At 40.7% G+C, this 20,057-nt stretch overlaps 1 protein-coding gene across 3 annotated transcripts in view; it reads right to left on the bottom strand.

The window, feature by feature from the left end:
* Positions 1-20,057, bottom strand: part of LOC114441312 (potassium channel subfamily T member 1-like) — a 51,353-nt gene that overhangs the window by 10,860 nt on the left and 20,436 nt on the right. For 2 of the 3 annotated variants that reach the window (XM_028414169.1, XM_028414170.1), the window contains exons 4-23: positions 12,498-12,577; positions 11,338-11,443; positions 11,163-11,222; positions 11,029-11,077; positions 10,787-10,846; positions 9,794-9,868; positions 9,597-9,680; positions 8,484-8,578; positions 7,606-7,786; positions 6,981-7,145; positions 6,533-6,669; positions 5,763-5,826; positions 5,433-5,541; positions 5,228-5,336; positions 3,739-3,888; positions 3,264-3,499; positions 2,464-2,677; positions 1,265-1,370; positions 1,010-1,182; positions 138-209 (exon numbers count right to left, since the gene is read on the bottom strand). In XM_028414169.1, coding sequence (XP_028269970.1) covers positions 138-209; positions 1,010-1,182; positions 1,265-1,370; positions 2,464-2,677; positions 3,264-3,499; positions 3,739-3,888; positions 5,228-5,336; positions 5,433-5,541; positions 5,763-5,826; positions 6,533-6,669; positions 6,981-7,145; positions 7,606-7,786; positions 8,484-8,578; positions 9,597-9,680; positions 9,794-9,868; positions 10,787-10,846; positions 11,029-11,077; positions 11,163-11,222; positions 11,338-11,443; positions 12,498-12,577 — 2,325 coding nt within the window. Of the gene's footprint in view, positions 1-137; positions 210-1,009; positions 1,183-1,264; positions 1,371-2,463; positions 2,678-2,946; positions 2,968-3,263; positions 3,500-3,738; positions 3,889-5,227; positions 5,337-5,432; positions 5,542-5,762; positions 5,827-6,532; positions 6,670-6,980; positions 7,146-7,605; positions 7,787-8,483; positions 8,579-9,596; positions 9,681-9,793; positions 9,869-10,786; positions 10,847-11,028; positions 11,078-11,162; positions 11,223-11,337; positions 11,444-12,497; positions 12,578-20,057 lie in introns of all 3 variants that reach the window. The other variant, XM_028414168.1, reaches the window with a different exon arrangement.

Below are 20,057 nucleotides of genomic sequence, written 5' to 3'. Positions count from 1 at the left end.
TAAGGATTAAATTTCATATCATTTATACTGCTTGTGTATTGATTGCTTGTCATTTTACTTTGAAATACTATTGAAATTATTAAATACATTATCTTAGGGGATCAAATGAGCATGTTTTATATAATTTGCACACTTACTTATCGATGGTGCCGGCCATGAAGTAAACCATTGGAAAGCAGCAAATGGCCTCTAAGAAGTGGTTGTCTGGTCTGCAGGAAACAGGAAACATGAATGAGCATCCCACTCTAATTATCTTTGTAAAACCCCCGGTGACACAGATCAAGTCATTTCCTGAAATTTGCTTGTTGATGAAGGCAGGGATGATTCATTTGAATTAATCATGGAACAACAGGGAAATAAAAGTTTACTTCTTCATTTTGATAGCGTGATTTACAAAAAAAAAAGAAAAAAGAAAGAAAAGGTTGCTATGGAAACTCCTGAGGGTCCCACATAGCTGGAGCTTTGTGTAGTTTATCAGTTTCAACAACCGTGGAGAATTGGACCAACTTAATGAAACACACAGTGAGTTACAGCAACAGGACAAAACACAGAGAATGTACACAAACACACACACACACAGGTTTGTATGAATAATGCAGAAGCTTCAGCAAAGAGAGTTCCTGCTGCTGTTATCAAGTCTTGACTGAAAGCAATTTTAAATTGCAAACATATAAGGCAGTGGTGATTTTTTCTTTTTAATCAAAGGCCTACATGTGGCAAATATAGGCTCCAACACAGACAGGCTCATTCCATTTAAGCTTAACTTTCTGTATAGAGAATTTCTTCCGCTCCTAATGATCAAATTAAATTGCACAAATAAGTCTTAACTGTGCACACTCACACTGACATTTATGTGGCAAAGGGAGCCTCAAATAAAAGCTTCCTTTACTGGCTGCTACTCCCTTGGTATGGAAGCCATGCAGTAAATTAGCATAAATCGAATCCTTAACTGTTAAAATATTCATATAAACACACATGACACCTGCAATTTTCAAGTTAAAACACTTACGGGTAGTCCAGTAGCAGCACTATGGGGTTGAGCTCCTTTCTTGACCGATAATAAGCCCTCAAAGGGACGATGAAGTTGTAGAGACCGTTTCCTGCCGTCTCCGCAGACACTATAATCAGCTTGTTCTTGAAGCCGTATGCCTTGGCATCCTCAAAGCTGTTATGTGTGCAGCCCTGGACGGAGACAGGAAAGACGACAAAAGTCAAGCTTTATAAGCTTCACCGAGGTCGCTAGAAATCACAGTGACTTTCTCACCCTGTCGAGGCGAAGGCAGCAGAACGGAGCCTTCTGTGGTAGAAGGTGACACAGAGTTGGAGAACTGCCGATGTAGGGCGAGTTGGGAGGATAGCCCTTCACAAAACTTTTGGAAACAAGACAACACACGTTACCTTCACAAGCTATGAAACGTCCCAATTTAAAGGGGCCAAAAACCTACATTTCAAGATGCCATAATTGACTCGACCGCAATCAACAGCAATTTAACAAACATTTAGCAAGATTTTGGCAGGATTTCAACAATTAAATGTGCAAAACTGGGTGGGGGAGGCTGTAAAAATGCTATTAGTTAAATATCTATAAGATGTGAAGCTCTCAAACTTTTTTATTTATGGCTTTGAAGTGCACAGGACATCGAGTCTCCTCCTGATTTACATCTTGGCTTTGTTATACAGGATATCTCTGTGAATTACTATCAACACAACATTGTTTCTTGGTTTTAGTTCATTATTAGATTCTGCGACAAATTACTGACATCAGTAAGACAAAGCTTAATTTCATTACAAAGTCTGTCTAGTTTTAATCATGTCCTGTGTTGATTTGAAACAAAGTGTCAGTCTGTAATGTAATCAGCTGCAATTACCTTAATCACTTTTACAGTGCCAATAAAAAAGAGATTCAAACTGATAACAGGTGCAGCTGCTGCCTGGTCACCACATGGTGGCACTGTGGGACCTTCAGTGTTATTCAGTGCAGCTCTCTTTTCTGAGAACCCTTAAAAAGTACTGCAGCACCATGAGGTGTAGTAATAGAGGTTAGAAGCCATGTTAAGTTCATTTTTATTTTTATCTCTAATGTCTAGCTCCAACAGCTGCTGCACAGATGGACTTGTATGCATTGAAACCACATACAGAGAGAGAAAAAAAACCACTGGCTTTGACCTTCGTCTTTATTGACGAAATTCTGTCATAGCGGCATGATGTCTGGCCAATTAATACATGAGCACTGACAGCAAGGGACACTACACACGGGCCCTGCTAGAGGAGAAAGTGCTGACCTCACAGTCTGGACTTGCACATTCATCACTGTCACTCCGCACCTAAGAGCATCATGACACACCGATTACACGCCTATTCCACACCCATCCATCTCCACTCCTACAACCACTTAAGACATGGCGACGAGCAGGAGGGGTGAGATCCATCAGGCATACTGTGAGTGGGAAAAAAAACACTTACTCTGACCCTACGGAACCTTCCTCGTCTGATTGGTTCGTCTCATCCTCTGATTGGTCGCTGAGGAGGTCACAGGGCAGGATGGCGGAGGAGTCTGCGATTTCTAGGACAGGAGCAATGCTCGGCCGGCGGCTTCCAGCACCGTTCTCTGTGGGTAAGGTCAGCTTGCCACTTTCCTCTGGAGGATCAGGGTGCTGGAGATCTATGGCTACAGTGCCTGGAAATTACATTTGGTTATATTTTACTATGAATAGCATGCAGTAAAAAAACAGTTAAAAAAACTATGAGGGACTAAAATTGTCCCTCATATACATCAAACTAGCTGTAATATGATGCCAGATATATGCACAACACATATATCAGTGTATATCAGGATACACGATATGAGAACAGCACATGTATGTGTTTTTTTTTTAATGTTAATGTTCATATAGAATAATGAATTATCACTGTGTAAAACAAGTGATGCGTCATGCACAAACTTACCAAATGAAGTGGCCTGATCAACTTTCACAGATCAAAAAAAAAAAAGCACAACACAATAACGTCAGCCAACAAAGTAAAAAAGCATGTCAGAAAAAATTCATGCGTCACAGTCAGCGGAAGCGTACTGCATCACCACTGCAGCCACCAATCAGAGAAAAGTCTGGTGTGAGTGCAGTTTAGTGTAAAGAAACAACAAAGCATCCATTTTCTCTTCATACATGGAAACCCTTTTAAAATTGTGAGTCTGCTGCTGCTATTGTACAATCACAACCATTCATCCTGTTCTCTCTCTTTTTTTTCTCCCCCTCCAATCTTACCCATGCTGGCGATGATGCTGTGCACAGGCAGCCTGGAGGGGGCGTCGTAGAGGCTGGAGGCAGGTAGCCCCTTGCTATGCTTCTCCTCTTGTTTGAAGATAAAGGCAGAGTTCTCCTCCTTGGTGATGTTGATGTAGTAGCAGGTGTCAGTGGCAGCCATGATGTGGCGAGGTCCAGGGTTCAGGAGGATGCTCTTGTTGTCCTCCCTCTTCACTCCGATCAGACACACGCCGTACCTGCAAGTTTCAAACATGCTTTTATTAGAAAAGGTTCAACCCAAAAATTGTGACCAATATATATACGTCCTTTTAAAACTTAATAACAAAAAAACATAAACCTGAAAGTAATGTTTATGCCTCAGTGTGCAGCACTAGCTAACGTTAGCTGGCTATCTAAAATGTAACTGAACAAACAAAGCAATAACTATGCCAGCTAGCTGCAACTTAGCTCTACAGCATAAATCTGATTTACTCACTTCTTGTGGGCGTGAAAGGAGGCATATGTGAAGCTCTTTCCATCGTACTCTCCAAAAAACTTGCTGTCACACAAGCGGATGTGGTAGACCTCGTTTCCAGAGCAGCGGCCGTACATCCTCTGCCACTGCTCCGGTGACAGCTGCCCCTCCCTGGAAAGGAGGAACATTAAAATCATTTAGCTCTAAAAAATGTTTAAATTAGATGTCACAGTGGAAATGGCTGCCATCGATTTGCCATGACTTTATCTGCATGTCAGCAATTGTCAATTCTCCCTATAGACTGAGGTAAGTCGTCCATGACCTGTCCTGACCCTTAAGTCTTAATTACAGTCACAATAATGAATACAAAATGAAGGGTTTGTATGAGACCGTCCTTTCATTATCAGCTTGATAATGTTTAAATGAACTCCTGCCACAAAGAAGTCAATTCTGATGGTTGCCACCTTCACAGCCATATACAGCGGCTTCAGTAAAGATGTAGTAGTCACCCTGCTGTGAGAAACCAGATTTATAGGCTTCACAGTGTAATATGCACTGACGTGTATGACTGATGGTACAGTTCTTTAACTGTGCCTCTGCACCTCTTTTTAAAATGAATTCTATAAGATCGATTCTGTTCATAAGTATAATGGCACAAAATAATATTAAACCTTAACAGAGCACTCAAAGCTAGGAGGACTGAAAGTTTACTTGGTAGGAACTTTCTGTAGGTGCTGAGCTTCTATAGAGGCAGAGGTAATATCATTTACTGGGTGAAATTACAAAGACGTGGTGTTGGGTTTCAATAAGTACTGTGGAGCATTGAAGCTCAGCTCTCTCGCTACTGATTAAAGATATAACAAAGATCTCTAGGACTTCCCTTTTTTCTAGTTAAATGCACTGAAACATTTAAAAGTCAATTCAATTTCTTGCTCTCATATATAACTTTACTTTTCAGGTTTGTTATTTAAGTTCGTTATTTTTTGTAAAGCAAATAGAAATCTACTGACTTGCAGCGAGTTTGGTAAGTTTAGCTCAGCATTAAGGGTACATGCTTGTTTCAGTCTGTGCAAAACCTTTATTGTGTTTTAGATAAAGCCTTTAAGCTAAGCTAACCTGACCATTCATCTATTCAGGATGCACACCTTGAGTGTGGTTTTGGCTTGCAGAAAGCCAAAGTCAAAGGATAGCTAGAGTGTAGCTTAGCATTAAGGCTAAAGAGCCTGGTTGGTAACAAAACTCCATTTATTATTGTCTTTGACTTTAATGTTCTAAACCTTAATTTTTTTTTTCACAATACCTTTATGCTAAGCTAAGCTAGCCTTTCAGTGATTCTTGATTTAAATGTGGCTTTGACTTTTTCCATCAAATCAAAGTAAAAACATGTGAAAATACATTTTAATTATCAATGTTTCATCCAACAAATTAATCATCAAATTATTGAAGTATATAAAGTATACTTGTTAATAAATGGCTACAGTACTTTTTAAATAAATAAAAGTGTACTTACTGTCCTCTGGAGGTGTGAACCAAGAGTGTGACTAATGTGGACATGGCTGGACACACACAGTTCAGTGCCAGCATGGCATACTTGAACTCCTCCTCACAGACTACATGATCTAATTAAGGAGGGACAAATTGCCAGGTGATATTTCAGCAAATACATCAGGTGAAGTTCATCATCTCAAAACATATGAAACTGTTCTTCAACTTACCAGCAAACTTGACATGGAATTTGTTTTCGGGTTTGAGAATCTGGACGTAGAGCGGGCAGTTTGGAGCAAAATCCTTCGCAGCCCATGCCCTCAAAATAGTCTGGTGGTCCTGTAGGAGAGGAAGCAGCTGTTTTTTTATACTCATCCAGTGACTCATTTGTAAACGCAGAACAAATTTTATGGACCATTAAATTTGCAGTGCTCGGGCAATACTCAATATAGGATTATCTGCATATCTTCTATTCCCACAGCTAATATGAAAGGGAAATTGCACCACCGCAATCATTCACATGATGAGAGGGAGTTTATAAATGCTTTGATGTGACTCACAGCAGCAGTTCGGTCGACTTCATTCCTGCTGCTCAGGATGAAGCAGGCCTCGGCGTCGTCCATCCTGCGGGGTGGACGGAAAAACAAAGGAGGAATGTAAAGAAACGCAGACAGGTTATATGTCACGGGCTGGTGGCTGTAGAGAGGACATTCAACCACACGTAAAATTCATTATTTAAGATCAATGCTTTAAAAGGAAAGACGTGCATGGATGAGGGTTAATGTCCCATGACGACGAGAGAAAACAATCTATACTGATGTTACTCTTCAGTGTTGGCTTCACATAAGAGACTGAGCTTACAGCTACCTGCCACTGTGATTTTATATTACATATCATGCCATCGCATCTAATCTGCTGCACTGAGGGGGGTGTTAAAGGCAAGTGGTCATAACCCATTTCACCAGCATCACCTCGCTCAAAGAACATAAAACTGCAAAACAACATCTGCCAGCGAGCAGCGTAATATCCTGAACCAGCCATTCAGCTCCGAGCGGCACACAGGAGCTGCAATGTTTTGTACCGACATGGAAAAACTGGCAGGTCAAACATATTCCAGTGTGATCTATCAGAATTAGTACTGCTGCTTATGTATGTGGCCTTTGATGTGAGCAGATGATCAGCGTAGAGTGAAATCCCATTACACTGATGTGCGAGCGGAGGTCTGCCAAGTGGACCTGTGAGTGTCTCACGCTGTCCTTCAGTGAATGTCAGCGGAGGATTTTTACATTTTGCAGAGATTCCTATCTCTATATTCTGTGTTCTCACTCACTTGGCCCTCATCAGGTCCTGGTCTTTGAGCGCAGATCCCTGCAGGTAGATAACCCTCTGAGACCACAGAGGGATCTGAAGGATACGCCGAACCTGGATGTCGATCTCTGTCGGACACAGGATCACCACGTAGTAGTCCTGAAAGATAAAGAAGTTTAAGAGTCAAATGCTAAACTTATTTTCTTGTTGTTTTCTGTGTCGTGACAGAAGAAGCCTCATCCAAAATTACAACTTGGCTACAATTCACCCACAAAAATCTCTCAGCATACATTCACCCATAACTACAGGATCATGCTTGGGTGAAGACTTTAATGGTGTCGTCCTCAATGAGCTGTACGAATCATCTTTTCAGCATGAAGCGTTAGTGTTTGCATGCCACATGAAAAATATAGAGACTTGATTTTATGTGCTATGTCCTCTTCTACAGATAAAAAACATATTATCTGTACCTGCAATCTGGGATGAGCATAGAACTCGTTGAGGAAATCCATCAGCAGGTCTATCTTGAGTGAGCTGACACACAGCACCACATGCTTCTCCGTCTGCGCCCGGTGGCGGCTGTAGTTCCCCCCCAACTTCTGGCTCTCCATCCAGAGGTACGCTAGTTCTTCAAACTGATACAATGACAACAACATGGGTGCATCGTCAGACGAAAGAAAAAGAATGAAATTAATATTGACTGAGACATGTATCTGCTGTCCGGATACAGATGAAGTGCCGCTGCTGAAGCTGCTGATGGAACCGTTTGCTGGCAGCAGGAGTTCATTTCTATCTGTCATCCAATTTGCTCTGCAGGGACAGTAAGCTTTTCAAGACATCTGAGGTGATGAACATTTTTTGTCATCTGTAAATAATGCAGGGGATTTGAGCAATGGCTTCTGAGGGAAAAACTGTCGGAGAAGTCAGCAGCACCTCTGGATATTTTTAACTGCTGACAGGCTGTATGAAAGTGTCATTTATATTTCATGATAACGCCATGAAGGTCACCGAGTTCCTGATGACAACACAGATTCCGTAATGTGTGCATTCCTTCATTACATTTTGAAAAGTCCTGGTTTGATATATGGGCAGTACCTGTAACGGGAGGACCACCAGGGCAACACAGATGAGAATCACCACCAGCAGCTGGGAGGGCCAGATCTGTGGCGTGACGTCCCCGTAGCCCACCGTGGAGAAGGTGACGATGCAGAAATAGAACGAGTCAAACAAGGATAAGTTCTTCCCGGCTCTCTCTAGGTGCTGAATGCCGCAAGCTCTGCAGGATAGTGAGGAATTGCACATTGACATGAGGCACATTAAAATAAAACTCCTGAAATTTAACTCAGGCATTCTGCTGCAGTATTACAATTTAGCCTGATCTAAAGTGGTAATCAGAATTCAATTTAACAGAGACCAAAGGGCACCACAGTCAATGCAGCGAGGGCTCCTGGTTTAAAGTGACACCATTGATTGTTCCATCGGTTCCATCCCACCCTTGCTAATTCATTTGTGTTTTTTTCATTGATATGTTGGAGATTTAATGAAACCCTGAGGCCGGGTGAAATGAGGATGTCTAACCACCGTGGAGGAGGTGGCTGCCAGGTGGTGGTGGTGGTGGTAAAAGTTCAAGAAGACTGCTGAAGAGATTACATCTGAAAAGGTGACGGCCCTGATTAAAATAAATTGGTTTTATAAAAAGTGGGAAATCAATGAAGGAAAATCGGATAATAGAGTGATCATGTGTGACTAAGCAGCAACCTCCAGAAAAGCAGCTAGGGTGGAGGTGTCAAAAGCTGCTTGAAGCTGGTTTCAAGAGTACAGAAACGCCCTTAGACCTCCAGGTTAAAATGCCGTCACACGACTATGTCTGCACTATTGTCTACCTGTTTAGCCTGTACTTTTAAAACACATACAGCACGGCAAAGTATTGACTGTGAGACGATCATCAGCAAAAAAAGTTCTGGTTCACTCACCCAGTGAAAACCAGACACAGCAAGGTGCAGATGAGGATGAACACTTGGTTGAACATGGCAGAGTGTGTCCTCTGGATGGCACGATGGAAATCATTCTGGAGACAGCAAGAGACATTATTACACTGCAGATTCACTGTATTCCTCCATGCACTACTTATTGCAGAATCCACAACCACTTTATGGGAACTGAAAAATACATATTGACTCTGAAGTGCAAACCTAAACATCAGTTCTCAGCAGGAATATGGAGGAAAAAGTCACTCTGTGTCATTATATTACCCCTATTCATACTCAAACTAAAGCCAAGACGTGCTGTTTTGATGTGGTACGCGACGCAGAACCCCCTCGCTTTCCCTCGTGGAGAACATTTTAATACTCCTACATTAGCATACTGTCTATCTTAAAATGTAACAGCTCACGACTCATTTTCAGTAGCACCTTGTTAGCATGTTCTGCCTGCCATCGCTTCCTTGGCCCTGGATTCTACCATCTGCCAACCTCCGTCTTGGCATGACACTCATACTTGGTTGCAGTTTCATCTGAATCACAGTGATGGCACATACGCACACTACACCATTTGGACACAAGCTAACTGCTTAGAATGTCATGTACTGATTCACTTTGCAGGTGAAGTTTTTCCATCCTGCCTACGCCTGGACGTGTAGGTATGAATTCATCAGTTTTCTTTGCAGTGCAGGTTTTTGCTTTTATTGAGTCACTAACCTCCAGCATGTGAAGTTCGTTGGATAATGAAAATGAACAGAACGAGTTAAAGTAATCAGTGTGACCGTCTCCAAATAAGTCGGCCTTAGCTAACCTAGAATAAATAGCTGTTGTTAGCTTTGATAGCCAACTAATTAGGCAGCCTGGTAATTCATCCAAGTAGTCACTGCTGCTGCTAACAATGTCAAAGAGACAAATGTAGCTAATAACATTAGCTGAAAAGGAGCTTAGTGTTATAGTGTATAGCAAGAAATATGTCTGTTCTGTTGAACTCACTGCCTGTCTGCCAGAGGAAGCTTAACACAACCTAAAGGTCTGCAGTAGTAAACAAAACAGGCAGCTTTGTTTGTGCTCTGTAATTAAAGTGTTTACAGCTTTGAATATACTTACAATCATGTTCTCCAGGGCACCTTTGGCTAGCCAGCAGTTAAGAAATACAGGGACGAATATGTTTCTTAATGGAGGCCAGAAGATCTTAAAGAGAAAGATAGGAAATCAATACCCTCAATAAAAAGGAGAGAAAGAGTCAAATTTGTTTGCTCTGGGCTGGTATTTTATCAAATGCATGGACATGATCAATTACTTACTGTGATAATAAATGGCACTGTATTGATCATCTCCAATATGAAGGATATCTGGAAGATCTGCTCCCAAATGTTCCCCTAAAAATACAATAAAATAAAATTCAGAAAGTCTGCAATGTCATAAACAACAAGAAGCTGAACTACATTTTAACCACACATTCAAATTATTACACCATAAGCAAGTGGAACTGTGAGGTGCAATTTAGAGGGCGATTCCGGAGTTAAGGAGAAAAATAATAATAAAAATAAAAAAACATATTTTACAAGGCTTCATTTCATCCCCGGCTGAGAAAAGGACAATATTGGCACTTGCTCCTCATAAAACAAATGTACAATCCACAAACCCTTTGAGGGAAGAAGAAACAAAAGAAATGGCTCAACATAAAAAAAAAGATTCCAGACCAAACATCAGAGGATCCAGGAGCTGAAAGCAACGGTGCAACATGTCTGCTAGAGTTAGCACAGGGTAACACTGCAAAGTCTTTGGCATAATATCCTTGTGTAAATAGACTGTGTTGTATTCAAATCCAAGCTCGGAATGTCTGAGAATGTTTGACATGCTGCTGTATGGGGAGGCAAAACTGGGTTTTCAAGGTAGCTAGTAGTTAGCTAGTAGACCGACAGGAGATGTGCAACTTACAGCCTGTATTAGTATTTCCTTTGGTGGTCAGTTTTTGCAGTGCATTTTTACTTGAAAAAAATGAAGATCTTAATTTGATTGTTTTTTTTTTCATTAGCAGGGCCACCATAAATCCTCCATTTAAATGCAGATGAACTAAGAACAGAAACTCATTCATTATTATTTGGCTCACATAACTAAAACACAATCTGCTCTTCGAGCTCTGAAAACCTGTTTACATAACCTGTAGTGAGTGAGTGCACTTGATATTTGAGTTTAAAACTTCCTTTGACCCTGTGCCAGACAGCGCTGGACTGTAATCACGCAGCTGTGACACACAGGCATGGACTAAAGTGAGAAACTGAACAGTCCCTTACCTTGTAGCTGAGATATGTGATAAGCATAGTCTCCAAGAAACTGATTAAGGCCACTGTCACCTGGAGCAGAGAGGAGAAGGGAGATAAACGGCAAACAGCAAACTCTTCTCATCTCAGGCACTACAGTCCTGCACCCAGCAGAGCTTTTACCCAATAAATGGCTGGTGGTGTTTTGGGGTTAAATAATGCATCGAGATTCAGTACATGCGGTGGAATTTGATTCATGTGCACTTTACTCTCACCTGTATCGCCCATACAGGAACTCGTCTGTTCACCCAGAGGATCAAGGCCCTGTCACAATCCAGAGGAAAGTTTAAATCACTCTCAGCAGAATTAAACGTATTAATATCTATTATAAACTGCCATGTTGACTGACCAGTCGATTTCCTTCGGCTCATAAGAATTGTTCCAACTGTTGTTCCGACATATTGCACTGCTGAAAGAAATAAAAACAGCCGCATGAAGCAAAGAGAGTGAGTGAATGCCTGCTGGGAAACATTTCTAATTTTGCGTCCCTGTGCTCTCACGGTGAAAATCTAATCATCTCTTACCATGGATTGCCATTGACCTCATTGGGGTTATCCAGGCTGACTCTCAGAATGTACAGGGCACAGGTGAGAATCTTCAGTGAGAAGTTGAACAAGCGGATTCTCAGGCCTATGGAGCAACAAAAATAAATACTTAACATGATTCAAAACATGATGTTGTTCAAATTGAGTGATCTCCTCACATCTGATGCAGACAGATCTCTTTAATATGGGAGCTAGTAGTGCCTTAGTACCGGTTGTTCAGGTGCATAAAATGTCTTCCTCCTTCAAGCGTAACTAATGCAGTTCTCTGCTCCTCTGGCACCCTGTCACAGCTGATTTTCCTCTGAGGAGTAACTTTCAAATCATCCAAGGATAACAGATAAAGCACCAGCACGTTTATGTCCTTGTAGGTTTACACAAACATAGCATTCTAATGGCAGCATAAAGTGTGGACATATGCTCATAAACATACGCACAACCTGCATCAGGGAACATGCATACTTCGCTGCAGATGTGCTTGTTAGCCAGAGGGTGGTGCTATCAGAATTTTCAATTTTCCAATCTCAGTGGCGTCCTAATCTTCAGTGACACAACCTTGTCAGAGGCAGCCTGCATCGATGGTAAAATAATTACACACTGAACAAACTGACAAATAAATAGAGCAACAGACCCCCGCAGCCAGGTGCGACATTTCCATTACATGCTGTTGTTGTATGTCAAAGACTGTGAAAGCTTAGTGACGATGACAAGTTGAGAGCCAATGTTGAGGATCTGTAAGCGTCATGTTCTACCGGAGACTGCACAGTTCCCACAGTGTACAATTTTCCAGCTACATGCAAATGAATGTCTCGTGGACACAATGCACCAAACCGCTGCGCTGTACCAGTGTGTTTTTCAGGGGTGTGAAGCACTGGCAGTCTTATCTCTTAATGAGGAAAAACCACTGCAGCTCTGCCTTGTTTCTCTTCAGGGCAGCAGTGTGCACACCCTGACAACACTGCAGTTTACAATGAGACAGCTAATGTCATGTTTAAAACCCCAGCTGAGACAGAAAAAAGATATGCTGACTGCAATTTCTTATATTATGCCTTTTATTTGTTTGCTTAGCTACGAGCGTCTCTAGGGGCAGCTAGATTTCCCATTTTTATTATAAAAAAGGAAAAGAGGGAGGCTGTACTTACTTGACCTTTGGTTTTTGATGAAGAAAAGCTTCAGCCTCTCCTTGAAGGTGTTTTCGTTCACATAGAACTCTACCTGCACTCTGTGGAAACAGCGACAATGTATACAACTGAGAATACACAAACACTCCTGCCATCAATCAACACACACGTCCACATCAATGGGTAGCAAATAATCAAATATTCTAAAGCTTATAATGGAGCTATTTACTTACAAGTGAGAGATAAAACTGTGGTTGGTGTCGATAGAAAGTGACTGCAATAACTTAATTAGTAATTAATTAAGTCTTGAAAAGATCACCTCAGAGTTTGAAAAATATAATGTGCTCCTTCCCTTCTTAAAATTCCCTGATTTTTCAGACTTTTGCTGAGTACAGTTAGCTAGATGTGTGTTGATATGTTGCAGAATACATGTCAGAAAATTGTAGCTGTAGTATCAGTAGCTCACACAAATCAAGTTCAAAGCATAGCATTTACTTAAGTCCTAAAACAGGGAACAAGTGTGTTCAGCTGCATTATTTTCTCATAACATCAGGTATTTTACTCTCTTGTTTAAGTTAAACAATGTTAAATCTCTTTCAGTGTTGACCATCATCTACTGTGTTTATAGAAGCAACAATGGATGCAGACAAGCTTCAAGGTGTATAAACAATGATAAATAAATTGGATCACTTTGTGCTTAGAAATTCTGAATTCCATATTTGGAAATACAAATTCTCTTTGTTAGTATACAGACCTGAAAATGACTTGGAATGTTGCTCCATACCCAGTTTTGAATCAGAATCAGAATCAGAATCGTGTTTTTTGCCTTAGTGATTGGTGCATACATGAAAACATATAATAATTAACATGAAATAAGAAATCAACATGCTTTGATTAAATCCAGAACTGGAAAAGCCTCTTTTCATCTATTTCCTGGCTGTCATTATGTACAGCTCTTTATTACGGTGCTGCAGTATTGGCTGCAAATAAATTTGACCTGGATTTCTTATTTGCAGCGCTCGCACTTGTTCAGTAATGCAGATTTTGTCACACATCAGCGTTCCCTTTATGGTGCGCTTGCAGTAATGCACCTAATGTAATGACAAGTTTTTAATTTCTCTACTCAGACATTAATCCAAGTGAAAGCATTACAGGGCGTCATCTCCCCTCTTGAAACTTCAGTAACGTTTCCAAAATGGACGCACACACTGTACAGCAGTAAAGCTATTCAAGACTTAAGCAGATATAATGGATTTTAATAAGGATCACAGGGCTTGACCAATGATCTCTCAATGATGGAGCTACAGAACTGTGGGGCAGGTTCAATGAATGCAGGTAATGAGGTTGGGGCCCATTATCCGTTTCTGTAATACAGAGAGCCTGTTGTCATTAATGAGCATGAAGGAGAAGTAATAATGGTCTTGCGGTAGGTAGTATGGACCCCTAGAGCCTTTTACATGGTCAGACAAGATGAATACAGGGTTCAAAAAAAAGACAGAAGGGAGGAGAGAAGAGAGCAGCAGAGCAATTACAGCAGCCGTCTCGTTAAGGAGGTATACTGTACAGTACATATGTAGATAAAGAGTGTAGGAGGAAGAGAGAACATGAGCCACCTGTTCCTCTCTCCATTTAAGCTGTATTACCATAGAGACAGCCTCCAGGGCAGGAAATGTTCACTCACGTGTTGGTGTTGCTGGTTTTCCCAGCACGAGGAATTAGGAGGAGCTACACACACACACACAATGAAAGATTCTTTTATAGGATCCACAAAATCACTTCCCCACGATGCCATCCTGACACACAGCTACATGCAGACCCTGCCAGCCTTATGCATCTACTGTATCTATCTTCAAAAGACATATAAAGATAAATGGTCTACAGAGGGTTCATGTTTGTCCAGCTTGCTTGCAGGTACATGCAATTATGCTTCATAAAGGAAATGTGAGCGCAGCAAAACCTGAAATGCGACTCTAAGATAAACACAGTTCTTCTCATTATGTTACCTGAATGAGTAATGAGTGTGATGGGAAGTTATGTTTAGCATGTAGTACCCTCTTCCAGGGTTGTGTTAGAATTTCTCAAGTTTATTTCGATGTAAGATGAGGCATCTGAAGCGTATCTTACAATTGACCTTTTCTGTTATGTTGGCTCTGAATTTATCACATTTTATATAAAATGAAAGAGCTAGGTGAGAGTGTTTGAGACACTGACATGTTTACTTGCAGTAACAGTAACTGCATTACTGTTTATCTATTTATTTCTTTATGCACTTTAATATCCAATCCAAACTGCACATGTACAATTGTTTACCTCCTGACAGTTTTTGCACTATGATTCATTCTCTGCTCAATTTGCACAACAGCTGATGTAGCACACATGCACATATATGCACATTAATATGTATATAGCTTCCTTTACTTCCACAGTTCATATTTTTGTGTGCTTATTTGCATCGTTTTGCTCTTCAAACTGCCAAATTATTCTATTTTGACTTCTTAAACCTTTATGGCATTCAGTGTGAGCAGCAAAGTAAGAATGTCATTGTACAGGGAAACCAGTTTCTACACTGTGCATATGACAATAAACGCTTTGAATCTTGAATCTTTGAGGGCACTTTTTAAAAGTAGTTTTAGTGGGGCAGACATGTTTGTAAATATAAATATATCTAAGAAGACCCAAACTATATCAACATCTACCATCCTTTAAGCTTTGTAAACCCCTGACTTTGTCTCTATTCTCACCAAGTTCAGATCTGTTTTCGAGTGCAATGCCTCAACAATTATTACTTGCTATAAAAATCTGATTCCCACAAGGATCCTAAAATAAAATAAAATATAAACCGATTGATGCATTTGGAGGAAATGAGCTCTACTCCCCTTCATTATGTGCCCCAGCAGTGCAAAACCTCCAAGCAATCATGCTGAAAGTTTGAATTTCTTCACTTTATGAGAATTCTGTTTTACATATTTGCAAGTCAGCAGAGTCAGAGAGTCCACAGTGATGATGGCTGCCATCCAGGAATGTGGTCATCATCCAAGATCAAGAAGGAACTCAGTGTTTGCCATTTAGACAATGATGACATCAGCACAGGTGCACACCACTGGTGGTTATAGTGCAAATATAATTAGCAGGTTGGTGTTTCCATTTATGATAACGTTCAAATTAAAGCCTGTTGCATGACTGTAAACTCTGTAAATGACATCAAGTCATCCTATATCAACATATTATTCAGTGAGAATCTTAAAGCCCTTTAACTGACCTTAAATATCCACAGCCAAAAGACACAAAGATTAACAGATTCATACTTTTACGTCCAGACCTTAAATGTGCAATATATTTTCCCATTGTTATACATAAAAATACATCAAACAGTTGCAGGCCACACTGTTTGTGTTCCATGATCCTTGGCATAGTTGAGCACTTAAACAGAGACAATGATATGAAACACGGCCTGCCACTGTGTTGTTTATCACATCTCAAAGTGCTTCTAACCAACACTACAAATAGCACCTCTTCCAGCACTAAACGACTGCCATTAGCTAGCGACTCAAAGCAATACCTTTTAAGTACTCGCGTTCTTTTCTTTGGCAACTCTGTGGTCTGCAAACAATCACCAGCAATCTACGGACACCAGCCAGAATGTCAAATATAAACATGAGGAGATTACATTTCCAAGACGCCAGGCATCATCTGGAATAGGTTGCTACATATTAACCTTAAAAAGAATCTTCATCAAAAATTAAAGATGGTAAGTAACCCACGAGGAATGCTCTCACACCACTCACATGACATCAGGTCCTCAAACTAACAAGCCTACATAGTGGCCTATCTAATGCCTTATGCATATAGAGTGCAGCAACCTTTGAGAATAAGGGAGGAATGAATCATCCGAGGAAGATTTAATCTGATCGAAAGGAACTGAGATCGAGCTTTCAGTGTTACAGTAGCACACATACGCTCCATAACCATAACCAGGTGACAGGATTATAACTTTATGCACCCTTGCCTGCAACACTGTGTGCCTACAATTGCTGTGTTGACTCTGTAAATAAACACCAAACAGCTTGTTGACCTCAGGATAATCAAACGGGATGCATAGAACTGTTCAGAGGCCTGGGTTTATTCAAATGATAGAAAACAACATTGTCAAACAGCTGCCAGATGCTCTGTGCCATATGGAAAATTTGTCAGCAAGGTTGCAGAATAAAACACAGGTAAGCCTGGTGGAACATCACCTGATCAATGTTTACAGTATTTTTGGTAGGCGGCTGCAACACAAGTACATTCTGAGATGGTGCTCTGATGCCTCTATGCTCCACGCCTGCAGACTCAAAGCAGCAGTCATTATGTGGTCTACATCTCTTCGAACCTCATGTGTTGGCATAGCAGCAAATGTATCAGCTCAGCTATCTCTGCCCATCATCTCAAGGTTTCCTTTACACACATGGCATAGAATCTACACACAGACACACTAATAACTGCATAAAAGCAAGCAAGACAGCAGTCTTTCTCATCATAGCCTTTGCTTTGTCACCCTTGTTGAAAATAGAATTGTGTCGCCACCCTCTGAAGTGAGCCTGATGTAAAAGCTGCAGAGATTCTAAAAATATTACACTTGGACAGCAGTGGCATCTTTGTTAGTCTCTGCTTCTGTTGCTCTGAAACTTCACCTGCTAAAAGTAAGATTTTTAAGAAGGACGAGTGAGAGTTTGTCATTAACAGCTCCCAATCAATGAAACCTTGGTGTCTTGCAGATAAGAGAAGGAATGGGGCAGTTGCTTCCACACCATACAGCCATAAAAGAGGGTCTTAGCCAACCTACATGTGCAAGTCGACAACTCAGCTAAGTAGGTTACCTTGGAGCATTTTGTTCTGAGCTGAGTAAAAGTGAACTGCGGCAGAATTTATCAGCCTTGAATCAGCTTCTGAAAGGTGCTGATACTGAGCAGCAAGGTCTGCTCTGACTCAAAGCCTGATGCTCACTTTGTTGCTGACTATGTACAAACAAATCAAGCTGTGATGAATGAAGTGTACACAGAAACACCAAAAAACAACAAAACAGGCATTAGTTTTTGCAGAATTCTGTTAAGACCGACCTTACAAGGAACAGTTTTGTCAGTATGATGTGGTATTACAGAACCTCTTAAGGTTGTCTGAATGGTGCACAAGGCAGTCAGACTTTATCTCTGGGTAAGACATCAAAGAGAGCAGGACCACAAGGGTGGATGACCACTGAGTGAGTAATGTTGTTTTTGTTGCATGACATTATGTTTGACCAACAAGTTCATAGCTACAGGCAGTGTATGCTGGTGCTGGCACAGATACACATGCACTGAGGAAATGCTGACAAATCTAATTGTAGTTCATATTTACCCACAAAGTACAGCAGTAAAGCACACAGTCGTTATTATCACATCTAAATGGAAAAGACAAACAGAGGTATCCCAGAGGAATAATGCAAATATTTGTCTATTTGATGCTTTAGTAGACACTCCATAGCAGTTATAAATCTGTAGTTAAACATCGCAGAGAAGCTTGGTAGGCAAAGCAAAGATCCTTGACAATGTGATCTAGTCTGTGCCCTTGTGAGAGAGTGTGCCTTTAAAATGCTCTACAGCTGCTCAGTTGACTTTCTTTTCTGTGAACATCGAGAAAAGAAAGTTAATTGAGAAAATTCAAGAAATACCACTATGAGAAAAGGGAAGTGCACACAGTACAAAGGTTACTTATCAATACGTCATGCTGCACAGTCACAGAACATATTTTCTCATAAAAACCTGCTACCTACCTAACGGAGCCATCCAGGGAAACCTCAGTATCAAGCTCATCCATTTTGAGAAGCTGAGGCAGTTTAACCACCCCCTATGAAGGCGCATCCTCGACTGCCTTCTAAGATTTGCTGTATGTGCAAAAATGCCTATCATGTTGTTTGACTCTGATGAGCTGAAACCAAAAGTTGTGGTTCCTGAATGTGCAGATACTGTATGCTCTTACTCTTTGATGCAACTACACATTTCCTGCGATGTGGTAGGAGAGCGTAATCTTCACATCCTATAAACAGCAGTTAACGCTTAAATGTTATGTCAGGTGATTTCCTTAGTGACAGGACTACTGCTGAAGAAAACAATTAAACAAATATATTTTACAATGTTCCTTAAATAATAAAATATATTGAGATGCAGTGCCTTGTTTTGTGCCTAGATTTTATTTTTCAGTACACAGTTCACGTTTTATGGAAATTGCTATGCGCCCCCGAATTTCTACTAAATGATCTATCACAAAAGAAGATCACTGTGATGATGGGTATGCTCACATCAAACCACTTAGCACATCCCCAAGGATCACAATGCAATTTCAAAACAACAAAAACACTGCACTTAATCAAGAAAGTGGCCAAACCTCTGCAGCTGCTATTTCAAAATTACTGACTAGGCGATGGATAAAAAAAGATTACCGCTCAATTCTTTCTCAAAGTATAACATGATCGGAAAGAAAGAAACCTCAATCTGTCACACCCTAACATGTTTTGCAGCATTTTAGCTTGATTGACAGGTGTCACAGCCCATCATGATTGCTGCTGCCTGTGGGGGTCAGTGCACAAAAGGGATTTTATTGCCATAAACACAACCAAGCAGGCATCCTTTAAAGGTCAGCTTGTCAGTTTGAGATGTGATGAGATATATTAGTCTGGACCAAAAGTGTGGACTGATCAAACAACAGGTAAAAACAGGAAGAAGCTTTCCTGACTTCGGTCCTTTTTTCCAGGCAGGTCGATATATTGATGAAAGTGAAGTGAAGTGATTCTTCTTACAGTGCAAGTAGTTACAGTGAACAGCTGCTTTACACTCTGAAGCATCTTCAGTTAATGAAATCCCTGCAGCCATTTGAGTTTACCTTAATTAAGTCATGTACAAATGACACTACACAGTGCTGCACAAAAAAAAACTCTTTCAGTACCACAGTCATCAGACACAACATCCTGGTGTCGTGGTAGATGTCAGATCACAGCAGCTCATCGATGCTGCATGTCATTTCCTCCTTTTTAGCTAAAGTAGCATTTTAGCTCTCAAATGTGTTGATGTAAAAGCTGCTGTGTCACACTGATGTGAGATAGAGTTTATGAAATAATTATTGGTCACACTAGTGTGATTAGAGCTGGGGAAGGATCTTAATTTGCCCAAATGTTTATACTCAATTTTTATTTCCAGACACAGAACCATCGAGGGCTCTCATGGATCATGGATATTGAGGAGAGGAGTTGCTGCTCATTCACTCCCTCTCCTGCCTACAACCAGAAAACGGTAATTTAGCATTCAAAACAGCAGGTGTCTGCTGGATCAAGACCTACTGTACCACTTTGCACTTCTGAAATACATATTAGCCACAGTGTTGGTTCACCACTTTAGCTCAGGTATCATTGAACATTATTCCCCACAAGCGAAAGCAGCAAATCTGATCATATTTTCATAATTCAGCAGCATGCATGTTAACATGTTTTCATCACTTTTTCAAGCTGGTTTGTCAGAAATCCTCTCGTCTCTGCACACATGATTGATGTTTCAAGGGTAGACTTTACATCAA

The sequence above is a fragment of the Parambassis ranga genome, chromosome 9 (genome assembly GCF_900634625.1).
Source record: "Parambassis ranga chromosome 9, fParRan2.1, whole genome shotgun sequence".
Classification (NCBI taxonomy): domain Eukaryota; kingdom Metazoa; phylum Chordata; class Actinopteri; family Ambassidae; genus Parambassis; species Parambassis ranga.
Note: the sequence above shows the minus strand (reverse complement) of the source record. Positions and strands in the feature narration are given on the sequence as shown.